Below are 24,114 nucleotides of genomic sequence, written 5' to 3' on the forward strand. Positions count from 1 at the left end.
GGCGAACGACGGGGATTGAACCCGCGCATGGTGGATTCACAATCCACTGCCTTGATCCACTTGGCTACATCCGCCCATACCTATCTTTCTATTTTCTATAAATCTCTAGGAAAAAGTATAAAGCTAAAAGAATAAAGAATTAAATCTCTATTTATTCCTCTTTTTATTATCTTATCTTATAATAGAAATGAAGGAAAAATTCAAGGATTTCGCGGAACATACATGAATTTAGTACACCACGAAACGAAAAAAAGTATGTTAATTAATCATGAACGAACCATCCATGCGATAAATGTTGAAGTGAAGTAAATAAACTCGTTGGAATGAATGAAATAATCATATGAATAAAAAACTACTGAATTGAACAGACCAATACCAAATGTCTAAGACATTTGGTATTGTTCCTTCAACGACTCGTATACACTAAGAACGAAGTATTATCCATTTGTAGATGGAGCTTCAACAGCAGCTAAGTCTAGAGGGAAATTGTGAGCATTACGTTCATGCATAACTTCCATACCAAGGTTAGCACGGTTGATTATATCAGCCCAAGTGTTGATGACACGACCTTGACTGTCAACTACGGATTGGTTGAAATTGAAACCATTTAGGTTGAAAGCCATAGTGCTAATACCCAAAGCAGTGAACCAAATACCTACTACGGGCCAAGCAGCTAGGAAGAAATGTAAGGAACGAGAATTGTTGAAACTAGCATATTGGAAGATCAATCGACCAAAATAACCATGAGCAGCTACGATATTATAGGTTTCTTCCTCTTGACCGAATCTGTAACCTGCATTAGCAGACTCATTTTCAGTGGTTTCCCTGATCAAACTAGAGGTTACCAAGGAACCATGCATAGCACTGAATAGGGAGCCGCCGAATACACCAGCTACGCCTAACATGTGAAATGGGTGCATAAGGATGTTGTGCTCCGCCTGGAATACAATCATCAAGTTGAAAATACCAGATATTCCTAGAGGCATACCATCTGAGAAACTTCCTTGACCAATAGGGTAGATCAAGAAAACAGCAGTAGCAGCTGCAACAGGAGCTGAATATGCAACAGCAATCCAAGGGCGCATACCCAGACGGAAACTAAGTTCCCACTCACGACCCATGTAACAAGCTACACTAAGTAAGAAGTGTAGGACAATTAACTCATAAGGACCACCATTGTATAACCATTCATCAACGGATGCCGCTTCCCATATTGGGTAAAAATGCAAACCTATAGCTGCAGAGGTTGGAATAATGGCACCAGAAAGAATATTGTTTCCATAAAGTAGAGAACCAGAAACAGGTTCACGGATCCCATCAATATCTACTGGAGGAGCCGCAATGAAGGCGATAATAAATACAGAAGTTGCGGTCAATAAGGTAGGGATCATCAAAACACCGAACCACCCAATGTAAAGACGGTTTTCGGTGCTGGTTATCCAGTTGCAGAAGCGCCCCCATAAGCTTGTGCTTTCGCGTCTCTCTAGCAGTCATGGCAAGATCTTGGTTTATTCAATCATCAGGGACTCCCAAGCACACAGATTATCTAGAAATAGATAATTTAAGGCTTTTTATTCAACAGTATAACATGACCTATATGCCTGTGTCAACCAATATCGAAGATAGACTAATATTGCAAGATATCTATCTCTAGCTGGTCTATATCTAATTAAGATATCTAGACTCTAGATCTAATCTAGATAGATCTATACGAATGATTCGTAAATGATAAATGAGGTGAAAGACATATGACAGATAAATTGAATTGAGAAGTTATTCAATTCAATAACCAATAACAAAGAAAGAAAAAAAAATTATTTTTCAATATTTTTCTTCCATATGGGAAGAATGGGTTGCCCGGGACTCGAACCCGGAACTAGTCGGATGGAGTAGATAATCTCACTCTTTGAATAAGAGAAAAGGATCTCTCCCTAAACCGTGCTTGCATTTTTCATTGCACACGGCTTTCCCTATGTATACATTTAAAACTCGGTTCCCTAGAAAAAAATATAAGAAACTTGAATCCTAAGTTGATTCAACTACTACTCCATTCCATGAGCAGAGCATTTCAATATTTCAATGAATTAGACTTGTTTATCTATATATTCTTATCTATATAATATATAGATAAGAATATATAAATACATACAATGACCAGTTATGAATACTTTATTATTGACATTTTACATGGTCCCACGATCAATCATCAATGATTGGCCAGACTATGAATACGGATAATATCCAAATACCAAATTCGTCCACTATGGAAAGGGGTTTTTGGAAAAATCAAGGAAAGAATCTCTTGTTCCTCCGTAAGGAATTCGTCCAAGAATTCCGAACCTAATCTTTTCAAAATTGCGCGTACCGTGCTTTTATGTTTACGAGCCAAAGTTCTAGCACACGAAAGTCGAAGTATATATTTTATTCGACACAAACTGTGTTTTTTGTAGGACCCACTGTGATAATGAGAGAGATTTCTGCATATCCGCCCAAATTGATCGAGAATATCAGAATCTGACGAATCGGCCCAGACCGACTTACTAATAGGATGCCCTGATACGTTACATAATTTTACTTTAGCCAAGGATCCAATAAGAAAAATAGTTGGGACTACTGTATCGAATCTCTTGATAACAGCATCTATCATAAATGAATTCTCTAGCATTTCACTCCTTACCATCGAGGGATTTAATCGTAGACCTGAAAGATAGCCCGGGAAATAGAAGGAATGATTGGATAATTCATTTATATGGATTCTGCCCGGTTGAGACCAGAAGTAAAAACGGAATTGCCAGAAATTGACAAGGTGAGATTTCCATTTATTCATAAGGAGATAAGTACCCCTTGAAGCCATAATTGATTTTCCTTTATATCTAACATAATGCATGAAAAGGTCCTTGAACAACCATAAAATATTCTGAGAATGATTACGCATGGATACTACAAAATTTTCTATTTTTCCATAGAAATGTGTTCGTTCAAGAAAAGATCCAAAAGATATCGACCGTAAATGAAAAAATTGTTTACGTAGGAAAACGAAAAGGGATTCAAATTGATATACATGAAAATTGTACAGGAACAAAAACAATCTTTGATTCTCTCTTGAAAAAAAAGAACTGCATTTCTTTGTATTTGTAGTAATGAAACTATTCCAATTCTGATGTTCGTGGAGAAAAAACCGCAATAAATGCAAAGAAGGAAGGTCTCGTATCCATTGGCGAAGGCTTTGAACCAAGATTTCCAGATGGATTGGGTGGGGTATTAGTATATCTAACACATAATTTAAATATGAAAGTTTGTCCTCTAGAAACGGAAATATTGAATGGATAGATTGGAAATTATGAGATTCAGATCCTTTTTCTAGGGAAGATACTAATCGCATCGAGAATGGAATTTCCACAATTACTGCAAAACCCTCTGATACCATTTGAAAATAAGAATTCCTGCTATGCCCAAGAAATCTATTTTGGTTAGAATCATTAAATGAAATGATGAAATGATTCTGTTGATACATTTGAATAATTAAACGTTTTACATTTAGTGAACTGGATTTCTTGTCATGACCTAAATCTTCCATGGGTTCGTAAAGAATTGATCCATTTAAACCATGATTATGAGCAAGTGCATAGATAGACTCCTGGAATAGAAGCGGATATAGGAAGCGTTGTTGATGGGGTCTATCTATTTCTAAATATCCTCGTAATTCCTCCATTGAAAATCCAATTGGTACCGCAAGCAGAAGATATTTTTTAGATTATCAAATGATACATAGTGCGATAGGGTCGGAACAAGCAAGATCTATAATATATGGGAATACCAATAGAGACCCCGGGTAGTCTAATCGACGGGTGCTTTCTTTTTCCATCCAATTTTTTTTGTGCTCCTTATGCTATAGTTACAAGAGATGGTGTATTAGCAATCCTTTATTTTGGCAACCTAATCGCTCTTCTGATTTTGGAATGAATATTCTTTATCAGTACACTGTTTCTTATACACATTTGTCTCTACTCCAGCAGCTTATGGAAAATAGTGAATAGTTAGGATTCGTTTTTGAAAAAAAAAAGAATTGACGATCCACTCACAGGAGAACTCTTTCCCGCACCAGGTACTAATCCCTTTTTAACGTCTAATTAGATCGGGTACTCGTTCGAATTAAGAACGGAAGTTCGTTGCTTTTTGTTTCCCTATAACTATTAAGATAAGAATATAATTAATTTTTAATTGGAGCCATATAGCTCTATCCATTTCTTCACTCGACCCAACTGTAAATTGATTTGGTTTCGTTCCAAGAATGAAAACAAGATTTTGTACAGATCCGGTATGAACAAATAAGAATGAAGATTTGTAGAGTTATCCATGGATGCGACATGCTCTTTTTTCCATTCATTCCCTTTCAGGATCAGTCGTGGTCTTACAAACCCTACCAATGGTATGGATGAATCCGTTGCTTCATCCAAATGTGTAAAAGATCATAGTCGCACTTAAAAGCCGAGTACTCTACCGTTGAGTTAGCAACCCAGAAAAAAATAAAAATACGGTACTAGACACGATCGAAATGAAACAATAAAGAAATTGGATTGCTCAACTCAGAAAAAAAGCATTGAACTAGCAGCAAGTCAAGTATAGAAAAGGCGTATGATTATCGATGATGAACATCAAGATGAAGAGATCAGATAAAAATATAAAAATACAGGCGGATTCACAGACAGTTATACATGTCAAAATTGATAGACCAATAATAAGAATCCTTGAATTGAATTAGAATCCTTGAATTTTTTCTTTCTTATTTCTTTTTTTTTTCATACTTTACTTATTCATTTCATTTATTTCAAACATTTCAAATTTATTGAATTAAATATATTCTATGTACATATTGATTGTATATATTCTATTACTTAATAGACCTTTTCTATTTATTTAATTGATAATTGAATATTTTCATTCTTTTATTTTAATTCTTTTAATTTATATACCTTTAAACCCCGAATATTTCTCTATTTGAATATTTCTCTATTTGAATATTTCTCTATTCTAATTCTATTATTCTAATATTCAACTATTAGATATTAGAAATGGAATAAATATAAATTGAATAAATAAATTGAATAGAATATTCAAATAAAATAATTCAATTCAATATTTCAGTTCTATATTAGAATTAGATTCTTATTCTACTTTTCTTTTTATATTTTTTTTTATTTGAATTCAAAATATCAAAATATTCCTTTTATTAATATTTCTTAATATGTTGAATATCAATTCCATTAAGAATAAAAGATATTTATTGCGTCTGTGATAGTGGATAGGGCCAACCAATTGTTTGAGTGAAGTAAAGGATCGAACTAAACTTATGGACCGGAGGAAATAGATCTGTTTATCTACGATCGAATTATATCGGTTGAATACACCATTGTCAATATGAATGTTGGGAAAAATAAAATAAATAAGACATTGTCTTAAATTGGTACTACATGGATAAAAAATAGAATGTGGCTGGAAGAATAAATCATAAATAATAAAAAAGGTAAGGAAAAATAGAATAATAAGAATAAATAGTAAGATTCATACTAATACATTTATAACTATTTAATTTTGATTATTATATTCTTTTTTTTTTATTTCCATTTAATTTTAATTTCTATATTCTTTTATTTTATTACTTATTAATCTATTCTATATCTATAGAATTCTATAGAAAAATAGAATTCTATAGAAAAATACAAATTTCTTACAAAATCCAAAACATACAAAACAAATATTTACAAATACAAATACTGTACAAATATTCAAATTCATATTTCATATTCATTAATAAGAAATTAATAATAAATAAGAATTTACTGAACATTCATAATAAATGTACTGAATATTTTCATTAACAATTAATTGATTAATTATTGATTAATAGAAAATCAAATTAGAATTGAAATAATTAAAATATAAAAAAGAGAAATAAAAAAGAATTCTAAAAATTCTAATTTGTATTAATGGAAAAGGGTTCGTTGTGCTTAGCTTATACGATATTGGATCATATGAGATCCGTAGTGAATAGGTATGAATAGAGAAATAGAAAAAAGGGGAATGGTGAAAAAACAATTGAACAAAGCTAGATACTGGTCACTCTTTTATGAATTTCATTTGATTAACTCCAAGTTATTTAAATACCTCCGCCTTCTTTGAAATATCATGAACAGTTACTGTAGGCTGAGCTCCTTTTTCAAGGAAATATAGAATAGCAGGAACGTTTGAATAAGTTTGATTCTTTATTGGATCGTAAAAACCCACTTTCCGAAGAGCTCTTCCGTCTCTTCGGGATCTAACATCAATTGCAACGATTCGATAAATGACTCATTGGGATAGATGAATAACACCCCCCCTAGAAACGTATAGGAAGTTTTCTCCTCGTACGGCTCGAGAAAAAAGGAATTCAATTTATGTATTGTATTATGGCATGGCAAATGCATCCATAAAATCATCAATTGGATTATGATTTGAGTCGTCTTTTTTCGCCATCCTTTCTAAAAACTAAAAAAAAAATACTACCATTCGTACTCATAACTCAAGTTGGGTAATTCTGAAAGATCTCGAAGGGAGACCCTTCAACATTTATTTATTTATTGAGACGTCTCTAACCTTTTTCCTTTGTCTCATCTAAGATCATTCTAGTTGTTGAGACAATAAGAATTGAAAATGGCATTTCCTTGTTCTGAGATCCCATATCTTTGAATCATTAGGTTTAGACATTACTTCGGTGATCCTTAATCGTTCCGAAACGACAGCAACATGCCTTTTGGTATTTCTTTACGTTGAAGAATCATACGAATGATTGATTTCCCCGTAATACACTTTTGATCGAAAGAGTTTCGGCAATTTCAACAACTTTGCTTTTTTATTTGAAACTTGTTAGAATTTGACCCCCTTTCGAAGATCTATTTACGAAGTTGTTCCAACTTATTGATTGGGACTAACCCTAGATCCTGACCCCTGATCAATGAATCAATATTTGACTTTCTGCTCGAGCTCCATCATGTACTATTTACTTATTAAATTACAACCCAATAAGAGCGGGTCCTATCCTCGTGGAACAGAACAAAGGATGTTGAGTCAAGAGCATCTTCATTCATATATAAAATGGTGGATTAATCCACAGCCGATCATGTCGTTCAAGTCGCACGTTGCTTTCTACCACATCGTTTCAAACGAAGTTTTACCATAACATTCCTGATCCTAAATTTAGAACCGGTATGAAATTTTGATTCAATTTCAATATGGAATCATGAATAGTCATTGGTTGAATTGGTTTGGTACTGGTACATAGTACATAGTTTTTATTACACCCACCTAATTTATCCATAGACATGGATAGGTACCTATCTGGAAGTATCAGCAAGGATCCAATTTGACCCGATTCTATCGTATGAAGGAAATCTATTCTATAAAATAAAAAAAAAAAAAGAAATCAAAGACATTTATGATATGAGATAAACAAGTTGCTTAACACTTATTTTTTACCAGATTCCGTTCGGGACAATCAGTCATGAAGGGTTCGATTCTTTCTAGAACGACGAACGATTGAATTGGATTCCCAATACCGGAACAGAAGGAGTCATTAACTGAATAAGCTAAGCTATTCCAGTTATCCGGAAGGAAAGAAAGGCTGCAAGTGGGATGTGATATATTCACCAATCCCACACTTCTTCCAATACCGAGGATTTTGTAGATATTTCAATTATTGGCGAGACGCCGAATTTTATCATCCTAACATAAATAGAAATCTATGTTTCTTTTCCAATTGAATCATCAATCAGAATCGGGGCAGTATGATCCCTCGGGTACACGTTATTCTATATACTATATAGTTATAGTATAGCTATATTCTTATCTTAATATTCTTATTCTATCGTAGTATATTCTACAATATGGAATATGGATTAGAATCATTCTATATAACTATTAGATATGAATATTCTATGTAGTGTAAGTAATAAAATAAATATTCAAATTGTATATTACAACAACGATACAATAGAATCTAAGAAATAGAAATAAGTAATAAACACAATAACAGTTAAACAAAACAATACTGAAATAATATTCAATTAAAGAAACAATATTCTGTAATTATTATTCTTATATTTATTTATACTTTAATTTGATTATTTGATTTGAATTTTGATAAAATAGAAATATTAAAATAGAAATAGCTATTTTTTAGAAATAGATATTTTTGATTTGAAATAATCTAATTCATACATATTTATATATATGTAGCCATAGTCTTATATATATACTGTATTAGTATATATTAGGTGTTTGATGTTTCATATTTATATTACTTAATATAACATATTCTATAACATATTGTAGAATGAATCTACATAGTATAGAATATGAAATATCCTCAACAACAATATAATAAATTGAAGGGAAGATATGACTCAGAGAAGAATTATTAGAAATAATAAATAAAAATCATAAATTCGGATTAGATCACATTGTATCCAATATGAAATATGAAACTCTTAAATATAAAGAAATAGAAGATTGATTTTTATGTTAATTAAGTGTTAATTAAAGAGAGGATATCGATTCTGCTAGAATTGGTCTGGGACGGAAGGATTCGAACCTCCGAATAACGGGACCAAAGCCCGTTGCCTTACCGCTTGGCCACGCCCCATTTCTATTTCTATTTGACGGTAATAAACACTAATATCGGTATTGGTTGTTTGTCAATTCCAGCCCATATATCTATGGAATAGGTTGTTGCTCGGATTCAACACGTGTAGAATAAAAATGAATTCATTGATGATTATGTATTAATTCAATTACAATTAAGATATTCTATGAAACTAAGATTTTGGTTCCTTAGAATTCTAATTTAGAATTAGAATTGAATTCAACAATTGAAGGATCTTTGATTTGATTCAGGTTCAAAGAAGGATTTTTTAGACTACCTTCTTTATCTTTATTTTCTTTTTTCCCTTGTATCAAAAAATCAATAAAAATGAAATTATCTCCAAGAAAAAAATGTTTGTTATGCCTAATATCTTCAGTTTGATCTGTATCTGTCTTCATTCTGCCCTTCATTCGAGTGGTTTTTTCTTCGCGAAACTGCCCGAGGCCTATGCTGTTTTCAATCCAATCGTAGATGTTATGCCGGTCATACCTTTGTTCTTTTTTCTCTTAGCCTTTGTTTGGCAAGCTGCTGCAAGTTTTCGATGAGATCTTTGATACTGCTTTAGAAACATAGATTTCTAATTTACTCGAGAAAATATTTTGACAATTGAGAAGATGAGATAAGTGTTGCATTATGAACCTTTGATTCAAATATTGAACATTTTGGATAGCCGCGATGAATCTCGATCGTCTGGTTTCCTCATTATAATTCGAATCCTCCATGGAGGAATAATTCTGGTCCAACACAATACCAAATTTTAGGCATGACGAGATCCTTTTGTTAACGAAGGAATAAAAGTCTTATTCCAACTAGATTCTTGCAAATTCTTTTCTAGAAATAACTTCATTTCTTCCTCTCTTGGTGTCAAAAGGGGGATATGTGGTACTGGTACAAAGATTGATAATCTATTCCCTTTTTCTTCTAAAAACCATCTTGGAGATTGTGTAATGCTTACTCTCAAACTGTTCGTTTACACAGTAGTGATATTCTTTGTTTCTCTATTCATTTTTGGATTCCTATCTAATGACCCAGGACGTAATCCTGGGCGTGACGAATAAAGAATAAGAGGTTTTTTACTTGCTTGGTTCCTAAAATTTGATTTCTTCCATACATTTATCTGTGAAAAAAAGAAAAAAAGATCGGGTTTCGAATTCAAAAGAGAAATCTCAAATCATCAGAGGGAACGGAGAGAGAGGGATTCGAACCCTCGGTACAAATAGCTCGTACAGCGGATTAGCAATCCGACGCCTTAATCCACTCAGCCATCTCTCCCAATTGGATTGGAAAAGGAGAATTCATAATGTGACGCGTGAAGTAAAGATTGATAAGAATCTTTTTTATATAAAAAATAACAATAACAATTTGAAACTTAAAACTGAGATTTTCAAAAGAAAAAGAAGAGGTATCCTTTCTTTTTCTTATTTCGCTCGAAAAGTTATTTTGTTCCACGGCCTGGCCAGTACCTAGGCCAGGCCATTCCTTTTTCTTGTTCCAATGAATGATAGATCAAATGATTTACCTGATCCAAAAACTAAAAAACTTTCCTTGTTTTTATTGAAACAGCTTTTGTTCTTGTTTCACTCTTATAGACTCTATTCTAGAATAGAATATGAATCTCTTTCTCATTTATTTACTTTCATTCTATAGATTCTATTCTATTTACTATATTCTTTACTTTACTTTACTTTTTTTTTCTTTTTTTTTTTCAAGAGACAAACCTTGTAGAAATGCCTGAGTCCGCATCATACTATGATTTGATTTCTGATTTCTTTTCTTTTTTCATTATAATTACAATTACATTCATTATTTACAATTACATTGATTAGTAAGAATAAGAATTCATTCTATCATTAATTAATGAATTTTATTCATTCTAATATTCTCTCATTCTAATCTAATTATTAATTCTATTCAATTATATACAAATTGAATTTGTAATTCAATTTTTCTTTATATATTAAAATTCTATATTCTAAATATTTTCTATTCTAAAAAAATATATATATATATATATGAATATGAAATAATAGAATATATATGGAATATATAGAAGAATAGATCTATTAAGAAAATAAATTCTATTTCTATAATTAATTAATTGATAAAAAATGAATTTATGAATTCAATTATTTCTATTCTAACTATTCTAAATTAGAATATAGAATTTCTTGATATTCTATTTATATTAGAATTATAGAAAAATGAAATTTCAATTCAAATATTAATATTATAAAAAATATTAATATCATATTTTGATTCTTTTACTTTTAAAGAAATTTAAAATAAAGTTATTATTTATTATTATTTAAAGTTATTTATATTTATTTTATATTCTTATTGATTGTTTATTGTAAAGTAAATTACTTATTACTTATAAATTATAAAGTAAGAAATCTAATTCTAATTAGAGAGTAGTATACTAATAGTATTAGGATATAGGTGTAAATGAGATTTGAAATATTCAATTTCATATTAAGAAATACATATAAATTAATACATATAAATTAAGTATTAAGTAAAGTAAATAAGTATTAAGTGAATTAAAGGAAAGGAAATTCCATTTGAAATGAAATTTTTCAATGAGGGTAAGAAGGAAGAAGATAATGGGAGTACGAAGATAGGTCCAATTGATCCGAATTCATAAGAATCCAAAGAGGGAGGAGACGGAAGAAAAGATACATACGATTCAAGTCCCAATCTTGATAAAAAAACACTTTTTGATAAAATATAAAAGAAAAGAAAATCAAGGGGAAGTTGCACGAAAATGGAGCTATGGATTCTTGCACAACTAATTTCTTGTTCCGGCTTCAATGGTTCCATCATAGCTTTCAGTAAGGGCTCCTTCAGCAAAAAAAGGAATACTTTCTTATCTTTTCTTTTTGAAATCTTAGGTTTCTTTCTTCTCCTCTTTCATCAAATACCCCTGAGGACACATCAGAACTCAAATTTTCATTAGTCTTATTCCACATGTCTTAGTTCGACAAACGATCCATTCCTATACAATAATCACATTGTAGCGGGTGTAGTTTAGTGGTAAAAGTGTGATTCGTTCTGTTACCAAACAAAAAAGTTAAGGGTCCCTCGGTTTGATTCCGATTCCGATCAAAAACTTTATTTCTTAAAAGGATTGAATCCTTTCCTGTAAATGCCACTATTGAGGAAAAAATATACATTCTCGTGATTTGTATCCAAAGGGAAATAGAAATAAAAAAAAAAAAAAGAAAAAAATTGTTTGGATTATGGAATTGCGAAGCATAATTGTTTTTAGTTTTAGCTGGATTCGTCCTTCCAATTGGATGAGTATGAGTAAGGGATCCATGGATGAAGATACAAAAATCTATTTCTAATCGTAACTAAATCTTCAATTTTTGTAAAAGAGAGATTGAAGCCAAATAGCTATTCAATGATGACTTTAGTTTACTAGGGGCATCGGCATGGAGTTTCGGCTCGGTGGAAATAAAATCTTTTCCTCAGGATTCTTACGAATAGAAATAGGGAACGAAGTAACTAGAAGTATTTGTTCAAATCCCTCTCTCTTCTAGAGGGATCATCTAGAAAGCGAGTATCTTTGGACACATTCATACAGAAAAGCTGACATAGATGTTATGGATTGAATAAAAAAAAAAAAAAAGAATTCGGATTTGCTATAACTCCCTTCTTTTCCGTCCATTAAAAGATGTTTTTTTATTTTTATCTAGTTTCCTTGCTTTACGCAGTGAGAATCTATCCATCTTCATAAAGGAGCCGAATGAAACCAAAGTTTCATGTTCGGTTTTGAATTAGAGACGTTAAAAATAATGAATTAACGTCGACTATAACCCCTAGCCTTCCAAGCTAACGATGCGGGTTCGATTCCCGCCGCCCGCTCCCTCCATATCCCTCCATACATGATAGATCATTGATCTTTATATACATCTTTATTCCATAAGATTCCCGCACGGAATACAATCAACTGGATTATGTTTTTATCCGAAGGGATGACGGGAAAAGAGGAATGGGAGGGAAAGAAGAGAATCAGAATCAAAAGCGTCCATTGTCTAATGGATAGGACAGAGGTCTTCTAAACCTTTGGTATAGGTTCAAATCCTATTGGACGCAATTTATTTCCATCTATTTTTTTGTTTCGATTGCAAACAAATTTTGAATGATTCAAATCAGAAATAGAGATCTTTCTCAACGATTCCTATTGTACTAAAAGACACCTCAAAATAATCAATGAATTCATTGATTTATGTTTGTTCCTGAAATAGAAACAGTTCTATCTGTTCCTGAATAGCTTCTTTCAGAATGGCTTCTGCTTCCTCGGTGAACGTCCGGGTAGAAGATATGATTTCTTGGAACTGAGGCTTATTTGTTCTTAAATAAGTACGTAACTGAACGAGAAATTTCTTCACCTGTCCAATTTCTAATGGATCAAGATACCCATTCGCTCCTGTATAAATAGTAACTACCTGTTCTTCCACCGCGAGAGGGGCTGCTTGGGATTGTTTGAGCAACTCGCGCAATCGTTGACCTCTTGCCAATTGATTCTGAGTAGCTTTATCGAGATCAGAAGCGAATTGTGCAAAGGCTTCTAACTCTGCAAATTGAGCCAGTTCCAATTTTGATTTGCCAGCTACTTGTTTCATAGCTTTAATTTGAGCTGCGGATCCTACTCTGGAAACGGAAATACCCACATTAATAGCAGGCCGGATTCCAGCATTGAATAGATCGGCAGATAAGAAGATTTGTCCATCTGTAATGGAAATTACATTAGTGGGAATATAAGCCGAAACGTCCCCAGATTGAGTCTCAACTATTGGTAAAGCAGTCATACTTCCTTCGCCTAAACGAGAACTTGATTTAGCGGCTCTTTCCAAAAGTCGGGAATGCAAATAAAAAACATCTCCTGGATAAGCTTCGCGACCAGGCGGTCTTCTTAATAGAAGAGACATTTGGCGATAAGCTTGTGCTTGTTTAGAGGGATCATCATGAATTATTAAAGTATGTCGTTCACGGTACATAAAATATTCAGCCAAGGCTGCTCCTGTATAAGGAGCGAGGTATTGTAATGTAGCAGGTGAATCCGCCGTTTCAGCTACCACAATAGTGTATTCCATTGCTCCTTGTTCCTGGAAAGTAGTCACTACCTGAGCCACGGAAGATGCTTTTTGACCAATAGCTACATAAACACATATTACATTTTGCCCCTTTTGATTCAGAATAGTATCTGTAGCTACGGCTGTTTTACCGGTCTGTCTGTCCCCAATAATTAATTCTCGCTGACCGCGTCCTATAGGAATCATGGAATCAATAGCAATAAGACCTGTTTGAAGAGGTTCATATACGGAACGTCTCGAAATAATACCTGGTGCGGGGGATTCAATTAACCGAGATTCGGAAGATGAAATTTCACCTCTCCCATCAATAGGTTTAGCCAGAGCATTTATAACACGACCTAAATAAGCCTCACTCACTGGTATCTGAGCAATTCTTCCTGTTGCTTTTACAGAACTGCCCTCTTGTATCATTAAACCATCACCCATTAATACAACACCAACATTATTGGATTCCAAATTTGGAGCAATGCCTATTGTACTCTCTTCAAATTCTACTAATTCGCCCGCCATTACTTCATCAAGACCATGAATACGAGCAATGCCGTCGCCCACTTGAAGTACAGTGCCAGTATTGACAATCTTTACTTCTCTATTATATTGCTCAATCCGTTCACGGATAATATTACTAATTTCGTCAGCTCGAATGGTTACCATTAGTGTCTCTTAATTCTTTTTCGGAAGCAAAACAAGGAAAAATCAAAAGAAAAAAAAAAAAAATAATGCCTATGGTAGCGGTAAACTAATCAGTTATATTTTTCATGGTCCCGAGCATGCCAATATTAGCACTGATGGTGCGTAAATGTAACTCGCTGTTCAAATAACTATTCAGAGTTTCTAGAGCTCCTTGCAAGGCTTGTTGGAAAACTCGCTGTCGGACCTGATTCATCGCTCTTTGTTGTTCAAAATGAATGCTTTCATTTTTGTAATTTTCTAATCGTTCTAAATTTTCATAAGCAGCATTAATCAAATTACTTTTTTCTCGTTCTATCTCAGAGTATCCATTCACTCGAAACTCATCTGCTTCAATTTCCACTTTCCGTAAGCGAGCCCGGGCTTTTTCAAGCTGCTCAATGGCTCCCCCACGTAGTTCTTCTGAATTGCGAATCGTACTCAAGATTCTCTGTTTTCGATTATCTAATAAATCACTTAATGAAAGTAGATTGTCTCCATATCAATTCCACAACTTCTATGATCTCTTCCCGAACCGAACATGAATCTTTCAATTCATTTGGCTCTCACGCTCAGTTACTTATGGGACACTCCCGTATCTTTTAATGAGCCTACCCTCTCTCTTCGTCTTCTAAGATATCGAAACTGATACAAGACCAGGATCCCCGGAGGGCTCTTCCGACCAGGTAACTGTCAGGAAAGTCGTTTCTTTTATTTGATTATCTTTAAATCCAAAGAATTTTTATTCTACATAGGTCGTCAATTCAGCATTGGATAAAAAAAGTCGGAGTGCCCATTTTTTTTACAGTGAATGGTTCACAATTATTTTATCGATATGAGTGTTCTATATCGGATAAATTACCAACTCTTCGTTTTGAAACCATCTCTACGAATGCAGTGGTAGAAAGAGTACCCCGTTGTGCCTGGACTTCAAACTTTAACTTTAACCATGTAAAGGGTCCTACATTATTGGATTGGTTGATAGAGAATCAAAGTGAATTTACCAATGAGTCACGAAATGCTATAGTTCCTACATATGATTTCTTTATTTATTCAGAAGTAATTCGTCGGGATCATGCACCTTAATTCTTTTTTTTTTTATTTATTATTTTATAACTTATAACATCATTTATAATATGATTATTATAATTATTAAATTATTAGTATATAATTATTATTATTAAATTATTAGTATATAATTATTATTATTAAATAAAATAGAAGTATATAAGTATAAAGTATATAAGTATAAGTAATTTTTATTATTTAAATTATTACTATTTTAATTTAATTTCTTTTAATTTAGAATTTAGTAGAATCGAATTTCTGTTCTAGAGATAGAAATATTTAGTTATTAGAATATTTCTTCTAATTCTAATAATATAAAATATAAGAATTTCTATTCTATATTCTATATTTTAATTTTAGATATTTAAATTGAATTTAAATTTTAATTCTATTTTATTTCATTTTTATTTTTATCATTTTAGAATTATTCTAATTTTAGATTAGATTAGAAATAATATATAAATATAAAATTAGAATTAATTATGTAAAATGTATAAAAGAAAAAAAAAATATGAAAATGAGATTTTATAGATTTTCTTTTATTTTATAGTTTTCTTTTTCTTTTATAGTTATAGTATAGTAAAGAAATAAAATATATATAATTCTAATAGAAATTAGAAATGAGAATGAGTAAAGTGCAGCTGGTAGGATCCAACCTATTCTTGAAATAAACAACTCGCACACACTCCCTTTCCGAAAAAAATCAACACACCAAGCACCACACTTAGATTTATTGGATTTGTTGCAAAAATATCGGTATTAAATCCGAAACTTCCGGCAGATGGCCAGTGGCCCAAGGAAACGAAAGAGTCGGTTACATTTTTCATATACTCTCCTCTTCTAGATAGGACTAACAAAACCAAACGGAGTTCTTTTTGTATCACTTCACCCCATATCTTATTTTTATTTAATTGAAGTTCCCGATAAGATACTTCATTAGGTCAGGTCCCGGGTCTCGTATCATTTTGGAAATACCTCGCGCGTTGCAACACTCCGAAAAGTTGTTTCCTTTGGACTAAGAGCGGGAAGGAAGAGAACGAGCGGATCTGCTAATTCCTCGAATAAGTCCTTACCCCGGGGGGGATTGTCTCAAAATGAATAATTTATTGTAGGAGTGAAGTGTTGATATAATTCGAAGAAGTGGCAAGGCCAGGGTAATAGGTATATTATGTCTTTTTAGGATTAAACAAAGGGATTCGCAAATAAAAGCGCTAATGCCACGACCAGTCCGTAAATTGTTAAAGCTTCCATAAAAGCCAGGCTAAGCAATAAAGTACCTCGTATTTTACCCTCTGCTTCTGGTTGTCTCGCGATACCCTCTACGGCTTGACCCGCAGCAGTACCTTGACCGACTCCGGGTCCAATAGAAGCAAGTCCTACGGCCAATCCAGCAGCAATAACGGAAGCAGCAGAAATCAGGGGATTCATGGTAAGCTCCTCGTACCAAAATTAAGAAATGGTTAATGATACAATCAACTAATTAATTATTTTATTGCTCATTATTCCATCACTAAGATCCATATGATCGAAGTAACTAATAACTCTGAATTGAAATGATGATATTACTGTCAGATGGAAATCCATTTGGTTCTAGTTCTTCTATTTCTTTGTTCTGTTCCCGAACCTTTCTTTCAATTCTTCGCTCTTTCTCCTTTATATGCATATGATTTGATTGATTTTATCTGATCTGTTTATTCATTCAATCCACAGTCACAGGAAGAGCTTATATCAGAATCTATCTAATTTGGTTTGGTGGGAAGTGGGAAATAGAAAATTACACTATATGGATAGTCCATAACGGATCGTCCATATATAACTAATGACTAATGAGTATCTAATATCACATATACATGTGTCTCTTCCATAATGTAAACCATCCGCATCTTAGTCTTATTCTTATATAGAATAGAATTGGATTTTATAGAATTGGATCGTATCCTAGAATCATTCCTAACCCACTTTGAATCTTATTCGTATTCGTAAACTCCTCCTTTTCTTTATCAACACACGGATACAAACGGACAGATCCATCAGCTTGAATCGTCACACATCAAAATTCACTGGATCCGATTGCAATTAATTACAATTTTCGATCAATCGTTGATTGAATAGAAGGAAACCAAATGAAATGAGAACGGTTAATGGTTACATATACATGGAAGTAGAAGTAAGTTCTTTTTTTTTGTCGCATGTCGCAAACAGATAACAATTGTTATTCAAATTATGACATGAATGGGACAAATGGGGATCTTAGGAAAAAGACTTTTTAGGGTTTTTCCTTTTTGTTTGCTTTTAGAATTCCGCAATATCGTACATATCTCTTTCTACCATTCTATATCGTATGTACCGTAGATTGCCGTATCTATCATGTTCCCCAACCCCAAGGGGTCTCTTTAGCCACCCATGAATTGGAATAAGATTCATGGGCTTTTTCATTTTTATTTTAAAAAGGACTATTTTGATTGTGATTGATTTTGAAAGTTATTCAATGATGACCCTCCATGGATTCGCCTATATAAGCCGCGGCTAAAGTTGCAAAAATCAAAGCTTGAATACCGCTTGTGAATAATCCGAGGAACATGACAGGTATAGGAACCAATGAAGGGACTAAAGAAACAAGAACAACAACTACTAATTCATCAGCCAATATATTCCCAAAAAGTCGAAAACTAAGTGATAAAGGTTTTGTGAAATCTTCTAAGATATTAATTGGTAAAAGTATGGGAGTTGGTTGAATATATTTACCGAAATAACCCAATCCTTTCTTGCTAATACCTGCATAGAAATATGCCACTGACGTGGGTAAAGCTAAAGCAACAGTAGTATTTATATCATTTGTAGGTGCAGCTAACTCCCCCTGAGGTAACTCTATGATTTTCCGAGGTAAAAGAGCGCCGGACCAGTTAGAAACAAAAATAAATAGGAACATAGTTCCAATAAAGGGAACCCAGGGACCATATTCTTCTTCTCCAATCTGAGTTTTGGTCAAGTCTCGAATGAATTCAAGCACATATTCGAAGAAATTCTGACCGTCGGTCGGAATGGTTTGTGGATTCCGAACAACTATAGTGGCTGAACCTAATAAGATAGCAATTACGACCCAAGAAGTTATAAGTACTTGGGCATGGACTTGGAAACCCCCAATTTGCCAATAGAAATGTTGGCCTACTTCCACACCGGATAGATCGTATATCCCTTTTAGTGTGTTGATGGAACATGGTAGAACACTCATATTACCCCCTGACAGAAATGAAACTTAAGTTAAGAAGGAATTATTTTGATTCAATCATCTCTTTCTCGACTCTCCTACTTTGGCTTTGACTTTGCTTTGACTTTACTTTAATCGCATAGTATATTCCGGATACCCAGTAAGAAGTAATCAGATATCATGACTATTGATTTGAATCTCTTTTTCCAGATTCAGGAATAGTAACCGATTCAATAAATTCTTGATTTACCGAAATAATTGACTTATCTTATTATAATTGACTTATCTTATTTTTAATCAATGACTTCCTAGATAGCTATAATGACCCTCACGAATTGCCAATACTAATTTGTTAAGAATCAATTGGATTGAAGCTATAGCGTCATCGTTGGCTGGAATCGGAATATCTGCGAGATCCGGATCACAATTTGTATCGATTAAACAAATCGTCGGAATACCCAAAGTGAGGCATTCTCTAATAGCCGTATATTCTTCTTGGTGATCCACGATGATTACAATATCGGGTAACCCCGTCATATATTTGATCCCGCCCAGATATGTTTGCAAGTGAGATAATTGTCTCTTCAACATTGCCGCATCTCTTTTCGGGAGACGCTTAAATCGACCCATCTTTTGTTCTGCTCTCAAGTCCCTGAACTTATGAAGTCTTGTTTCTGTAGTGGACCAATTCGTTGACATACCACCAAGCCATTTTTTATTGACATAATGACACCGAGCCCGTATTGCAGCTGATGCTACTGAATCGGCTGCTTTATCTTTCGTACCTACTATTAAGAAGTGCTTTCCTCTACTTGCTGCATCAAAAACTAAATCGCAGGCTTCTGATAAAGGACGAGCCGTTCTAGTAAGATTTGTAATGTGAATGCCTTTACGCTTTCCAGAGATATAAGGTGCCATTCTAGGATTCCATTTCCTAGTACCATGACCAAAATGAACCCCTGCTCCCATCATCTCTTCCAAATTGATGTCCCAATATCTTCTTGCCATTTCTACCCACACTTCCTCTTTTTTTTCAGGAATGAGGTACCCTGAAATCTGAAATATAGAATTGTTCCTACGGAACCTTATACCGGGGATGGACCGTTGATACATGGTCCAAGCCATTCACTCCTTTCTATTCCTTGATTAAATTGAAATTCAATTCAATTCATTATCAAACGACTGTATAATCTGTAACTGTATAATAATAATATAATATAGATAAAATAATGAATCCGCTCTTATGAATCATTAAATCCCATAGAATTATTGTTCTGATGTATCATGAAAATTCTTTGGGATGCACGAACCACAAAATTCTCTGTGGTAGAACAAAATATCTCTCATCTTCCCATCGAATAGATTCTTCTTTTTTATTTCCAAAGAAATGTTGTTGTGTTCCCTGGAGTGGTGAACGAATCCTTTGAATCCGGTACCAACAGGTATCATCCCCCCCAGAACAACATTCTCTTTCAGGCCTTTCAACCAATCAATACGACTTCGGAGAGCGGCTTTCGCTAAAACCCGAGTGGTTTCTTGAAAACTCGCTTCTGATATGAAACTTTGAGTATTCAGAGATGCCCTCGTTATTCCCAATAGAATAGCTCGGTAACATATATCGTCTTCCAAAGCACGACCTATTCTTTCTGCTCGCAACAATCCGATTAGTTCTCTGGGTGAAAAAACATTAGACATTCCATCTTCTGAAACCAAGACTTTTGATGTTATTTGTCGTACAATAGTTTCTATATGCCTATTATGGATCTGCACCCCCTGGGATCGATAAACCTTTTGGATCTTATTAACCAAAGAGATACGACTTTGCACTATGGTTAGCTGAGCACTAATAAAGAATTCCCAGGGAATTCCAAGAAATCCTGTTATGCGTTCGTTCCAGCCTTCAACCCTCTTTTCTAGGTTCATCGATATTGAATCAATCGAACGAACTTCTAACACTTGTTCAACTTTTGGAAGACCTTGAGTTATATCACCAGATCTTGATTTTTCATATATAAAAGTAACTAATGTATCTCCCTCGTAAAGGATTTCTCCATAATGACCATGAACGGTTGCTCCGCGGGTAGCCAAATGGTACTTAGCTAATCTTATTACTAAAGAGTCAACATGAACAATTATAATTTGACCAGATTTTACGCATGGTCCGTCTTTGGATATACATATATTTTCACAAAGAAACTGTCCAAGGCTAATTATTGTTGATGTATCTTCCCAATAATCGTGATGGAGAAAGCACCAATTCAAATTGAATGGAGTCAAAATGATGTTACTGCATGGATCAAGATTATAAATCCTTCTATTTTCATCCATGAAATAAGATTTAGGTACTAGGAAAGTCTCTCTTGAATTGTCAGGTAGTAAATATTTATTGAACAAGATCTCATTATGAGTTATTGAATGATAAGATGAGGAAAAATTCAAAATGTTAGGTACAGTCCCTAACGGACCCAACGAATTCCTAATTGAAATCATGGGATCCTCTTGAATTGATTCTTTTGTCACATTGTGATATTTCGAACCATTCAATGGACCAATTCGAGAACAATTGGATGATGACAAAACCATAAGAGATTCGCCCTGGCCTTCCTTATTTCTATTCAGCAATGTACGAATAGTTCCTTGATGTTGGCTAAGTGATTGAGTCTTCGCCTTGGAAAAAAAAGGATTGGTATTGATGCGATCTGATCCATTATTAGGAATCAATCCTGAACCCGCCATATCATTCTCTTTTCCAGTAGACGAAATAGGAGACTTCACCAAATCAATTCTTATAAAATTTCGAATCAGATCGTTTACCCTTACTTCAGCGAGGGAAGTATAAGCCTCTTCTTCTTCTATAGAACCAGCCCGGTCTTGATCCCAATTCAATACTAAGCAAGTCCGAACTAATTGAATGCTTGTGTGAAAAATTCCTCGAATGGGTTTGCCATCTCCATAAAGAATATAATTGACAACTCGTAGTTGCAAATTATTCTTTTCCTGCAACAGATCCTGGGGAAAAAACGTTGCTAGATTTATCCCATCGGCGATTTCATATGTCACTACGGGTCGGACTGAAACAAAATACTTTTTCTTGATAGGTGTGATCCGTTGGACATAGATCCAATTTTTGAATTTTGATTCCGTGTTTTTTACCCTTCCAGGTGGTATCAAGATGCCGCTGTACCGGGCTATATTATCCGTCTCTCCAGGAAAATGGATATCTCCAGAAGATATTTTCAATTCAATCCTTTTTTTTTTTTTCTCCACTCGGACCAAGCCGCCTACTTGACTTCTTATATTCAAAGTGATTCGTGTATCTACTCCAATGATACTATTATTCCGTACCATTATGGACGAAGATCTAGGTAAGATATGCACTTCTTCAGGAATGAAAAAAAATCGATTTACTTTGATTTGGATTTGGTATTTTGGTCCAAACTCTCTTGTCTTTCGATATTCAATTAAATCTTCTTTTTTTATTATCGAATCGACTTCTATGGTCCCATATTTGGCAATTCCTGAACTACTTCTTCTGTATCGGGGATCGTCGAAATAGGCAAGAATACTATTTCTACGTAAAATACCTTTTATGGGTATTTTAATCACGATACCAGGAGGCCTTAGTTCCTTCTCCTGTTCTTGATCATATTGGAATGGGATGATGAATCTATTTCTTCGCCTCTTCGCCAATAAATCAGAATTCTCGTGGAGAATAAGAGGATATATGGAATCCCAATTCCTGTTGGATATGATTCGATCAGGTCCTGAATAATAAGAAACCCTCCCCCTTTTTTGATCCCACCCAAACAATTTGTGTCTCACTCGATCATTATTCATCGAGAGGTCAGAAATATATCTCTCTTCGACATAAAGAGATTGAACATTCATTTGATCTTGATCCTTGTGGAGTGGAAAAGGCACTATACTGGATCTGCATGGACTTCCTGATAATACCCATAAATGACTTGTTTTGGGTAAGAGATGAACATTACCATGCGTATATTCAGGTGTATGGTACACATCGGTACTCCAGTGCATCTCTCCCTCTGAGTCAGAATAAATATGTTTTTGAACCCTCTCCTTTAAAGTGGATGTTCCAGCGCGAATCTCAGCAATCACTTGTTCTGATTCTACATATTGATCGTTTTGAACCAAAAGAAAACTTTTTGGTGGAATATTCACTTTATGTATAATATCCTGACTCTCAATAGTTACATGCAGGTCTATATGGCATAGAAAAGCGGGATGTCCATGACGTGTACGTGTGGGATGAACTAAATCCTCATTGAATTTAATTTTTCCATTAGAAGGAGCTCGTACATGTTCTGCGATACCGCCTGTGAATACTCCACCGGTATGAAAAGTTCTTAATGTTAGTTGAGTTCCCGGTTCTCCAATTGATTGACCCGCAATAATACCTACAGCTTCTCCTAATTCGACCAGGTTACCGTGAGTGGTACTCCGACCATAACATAATTGACAGATCCAAGATGTACTCCTGCAAGTGAAGGGGCTTCGAATATATATTGGTTGTGCCCGAGAGGTTATGAATCGATTGACAAGTCCAATCCCAATATCTTGATTTCGAGTCGCAATGCATCGCAGACCCATATATACATCGTTCGCTAATACGCGACCAATTAGTGTTTGGATAAAAATCCTTTCCGTCACCCCAACCCCATTTCGAGGACTTACGGAAATACCTCGGATAGTGCCACAGTCCGTTCTACGTACAACAATGTGTTGAACTACTTCAACAAGTCTACGCGTGAGGTATCCAGCATCTGATGTTCGTACAGCAGTATCCACAACTCCTTTGCGGGCTCCGTAACAGGAAATGGTATATTCCGTTAAAGAAAGCCCTTCGCGTAAATTGCTTTGAATGGGCAAATCAATCATTTGTCCTTGGGGATCCGACATTAATCCTCTCATACCTACTAATTGGTGGACCTGAGATGCATTTCCTCTAGCTCCCGAAAAGGACATTATATAGACTGGATTAAAAGGATCAGTCATCCTGAAATTTGGATTCATTTCTTGTCTCAAATATTCACTTGTAGCATACCATATCTCAATTGATTGGCGTAATTTTTCTACTGCGTGTACATTCCCATAATGATGGTGCTTTTCCAAAATCAAACTTTGTTGTTCCGCATCTTGTACTAACCATCCCTTAGAAGGCGTTGTTAAAAGATCATCAATTCCTAATGAAATTGATGTCAGAGTGGCTTGCCGGAAACCCAGAGTCTTTACTTGATCCAGAATGTGTGATGTATATGCCATTCCAAAATGATCTATTAATCTACTAATAAGTCGTTTCATGGCAGTTCCATCTATCGCTTTATTGTGAAAGACCAGATCGGCCCGTTCTGCCATAAGTACCTCCATATTCC

At 34.1% G+C, this 24,114-nt stretch overlaps 11 protein-coding genes and 6 non-coding genes; 4 read left to right on the forward strand and 13 right to left on the reverse strand. All coding sequences in view use genetic code 11, as the record gives it.

The window, feature by feature from the left end:
• On the reverse strand, positions 1-75 carry tRNA-His (GUG). Its single transcript has one exon. It is a non-coding gene; the product is annotated as a tRNA-His (tRNA).
• Positions 76-437: 362 nt separating this feature from the next.
• On the reverse strand, positions 438-1,490 carry psbA (photosystem II protein D1). Its single transcript has one exon. The coding sequence runs from the start codon at positions 1,488-1,490 to the stop codon at positions 438-440; it is 1,053 nt and encodes a 350-aa protein (NP_904079.2).
• A 359-nt stretch (positions 1,491-1,849) lies between these two features.
• tRNA-Lys (UUU) lies at positions 1,850-4,518 on the reverse strand. One transcript has 2 exons: positions 4,482-4,518; positions 1,850-1,884 (listed from the first exon to the last, which is right to left on the reverse strand). It is a non-coding gene; the product is annotated as a tRNA-Lys (tRNA).
• matK (maturase K) lies at positions 2,207-3,712 on the reverse strand. Its single transcript has one exon. The coding sequence runs from the start codon at positions 3,710-3,712 to the stop codon at positions 2,207-2,209; it is 1,506 nt and encodes a 501-aa protein (NP_904080.1).
• A 1,635-nt stretch (positions 4,519-6,153) lies between the features above and the next one.
• Positions 6,154-7,214, reverse strand: rps16 (ribosomal protein S16). One transcript has 2 exons: positions 7,175-7,214; positions 6,154-6,350 (listed from the first exon to the last, which is right to left on the reverse strand). Exons 1-2 carry the CDS (start codon positions 7,212-7,214, stop codon positions 6,154-6,156), a joined length of 237 nt encoding a protein of 78 aa, NP_904081.1.
• Positions 7,215-8,605: 1,391 nt separating this feature from the next.
• On the reverse strand, positions 8,606-8,677 carry tRNA-Gln (UUG). Its single transcript has one exon. It is a non-coding gene; the product is annotated as a tRNA-Gln (tRNA).
• Positions 8,678-9,036: 359 nt separating this feature from the next.
• psbK (photosystem II protein K) lies at positions 9,037-9,222 on the forward strand. Its single transcript has one exon. The coding sequence runs from the start codon at positions 9,037-9,039 to the stop codon at positions 9,220-9,222; it is 186 nt and encodes a 61-aa protein (NP_904082.1).
• A 402-nt stretch (positions 9,223-9,624) lies between these two features.
• psbI (photosystem II protein I) lies at positions 9,625-9,735 on the forward strand. Its single transcript has one exon. It carries the CDS (start codon positions 9,625-9,627, stop codon positions 9,733-9,735), a length of 111 nt encoding a protein of 36 aa, NP_904083.1.
• A 126-nt stretch (positions 9,736-9,861) lies between these two features.
• tRNA-Ser (GCU) lies at positions 9,862-9,949 on the reverse strand. Its single transcript has one exon. It is a non-coding gene; the product is annotated as a tRNA-Ser (tRNA).
• A 1,744-nt stretch (positions 9,950-11,693) lies between these two features.
• Positions 11,694-12,544, forward strand: tRNA-Gly (UCC). One transcript has 2 exons: positions 11,694-11,717; positions 12,497-12,544. It is a non-coding gene; the product is annotated as a tRNA-Gly (tRNA).
• A 159-nt stretch (positions 12,545-12,703) lies between these two features.
• Positions 12,704-12,775, forward strand: tRNA-Arg (UCU). The gene has a single exon. It is a non-coding gene; the product is annotated as a tRNA-Arg (tRNA).
• Positions 12,776-12,906: 131 nt separating this feature from the next.
• Positions 12,907-14,430, reverse strand: atpA (ATP synthase CF1 alpha subunit). The gene has a single exon. The coding sequence runs from the start codon at positions 14,428-14,430 to the stop codon at positions 12,907-12,909; it is 1,524 nt and encodes a 507-aa protein (NP_904084.1).
• An 85-nt stretch (positions 14,431-14,515) lies between these two features.
• On the reverse strand, positions 14,516-16,340 carry atpF (ATP synthase CF0 B subunit). One transcript has 2 exons: positions 16,196-16,340; positions 14,516-14,925 (listed from the first exon to the last, which is right to left on the reverse strand). Exons 1-2 carry the CDS (start codon positions 16,338-16,340, stop codon positions 14,516-14,518), a joined length of 555 nt encoding a protein of 184 aa, NP_904085.1.
• A 355-nt stretch (positions 16,341-16,695) lies between these two features.
• Positions 16,696-16,941, reverse strand: atpH (ATP synthase CF0 C subunit). Its single transcript has one exon. The coding sequence runs from the start codon at positions 16,939-16,941 to the stop codon at positions 16,696-16,698; it is 246 nt and encodes an 81-aa protein (NP_904086.1).
• A 1,057-nt stretch (positions 16,942-17,998) lies between these two features.
• atpI (ATP synthase CF0 A subunit) lies at positions 17,999-18,745 on the reverse strand. Its single transcript has one exon. The coding sequence runs from the start codon at positions 18,743-18,745 to the stop codon at positions 17,999-18,001; it is 747 nt and encodes a 248-aa protein (NP_904087.1).
• A 273-nt stretch (positions 18,746-19,018) lies between these two features.
• On the reverse strand, positions 19,019-19,729 carry rps2 (ribosomal protein S2). Its single transcript has one exon. It carries the CDS (start codon positions 19,727-19,729, stop codon positions 19,019-19,021), a length of 711 nt encoding a protein of 236 aa, NP_904088.2.
• A 258-nt stretch (positions 19,730-19,987) lies between these two features.
• rpoC2 (RNA polymerase beta'' subunit) lies at positions 19,988-24,097 on the reverse strand. Its single transcript has one exon. It carries the CDS (start codon positions 24,095-24,097, stop codon positions 19,988-19,990), a length of 4,110 nt encoding a protein of 1,369 aa, NP_904089.2.
• Positions 24,098-24,114: the final 17 nt, after the last annotated feature.

Source organism: Amborella trichopoda, chloroplast, assembly GCF_054954075.1.
Source record: "Amborella trichopoda chloroplast, complete genome".
Lineage (NCBI taxonomy): Eukaryota > Viridiplantae > Streptophyta > Magnoliopsida > Amborellales > Amborellaceae > Amborella > Amborella trichopoda.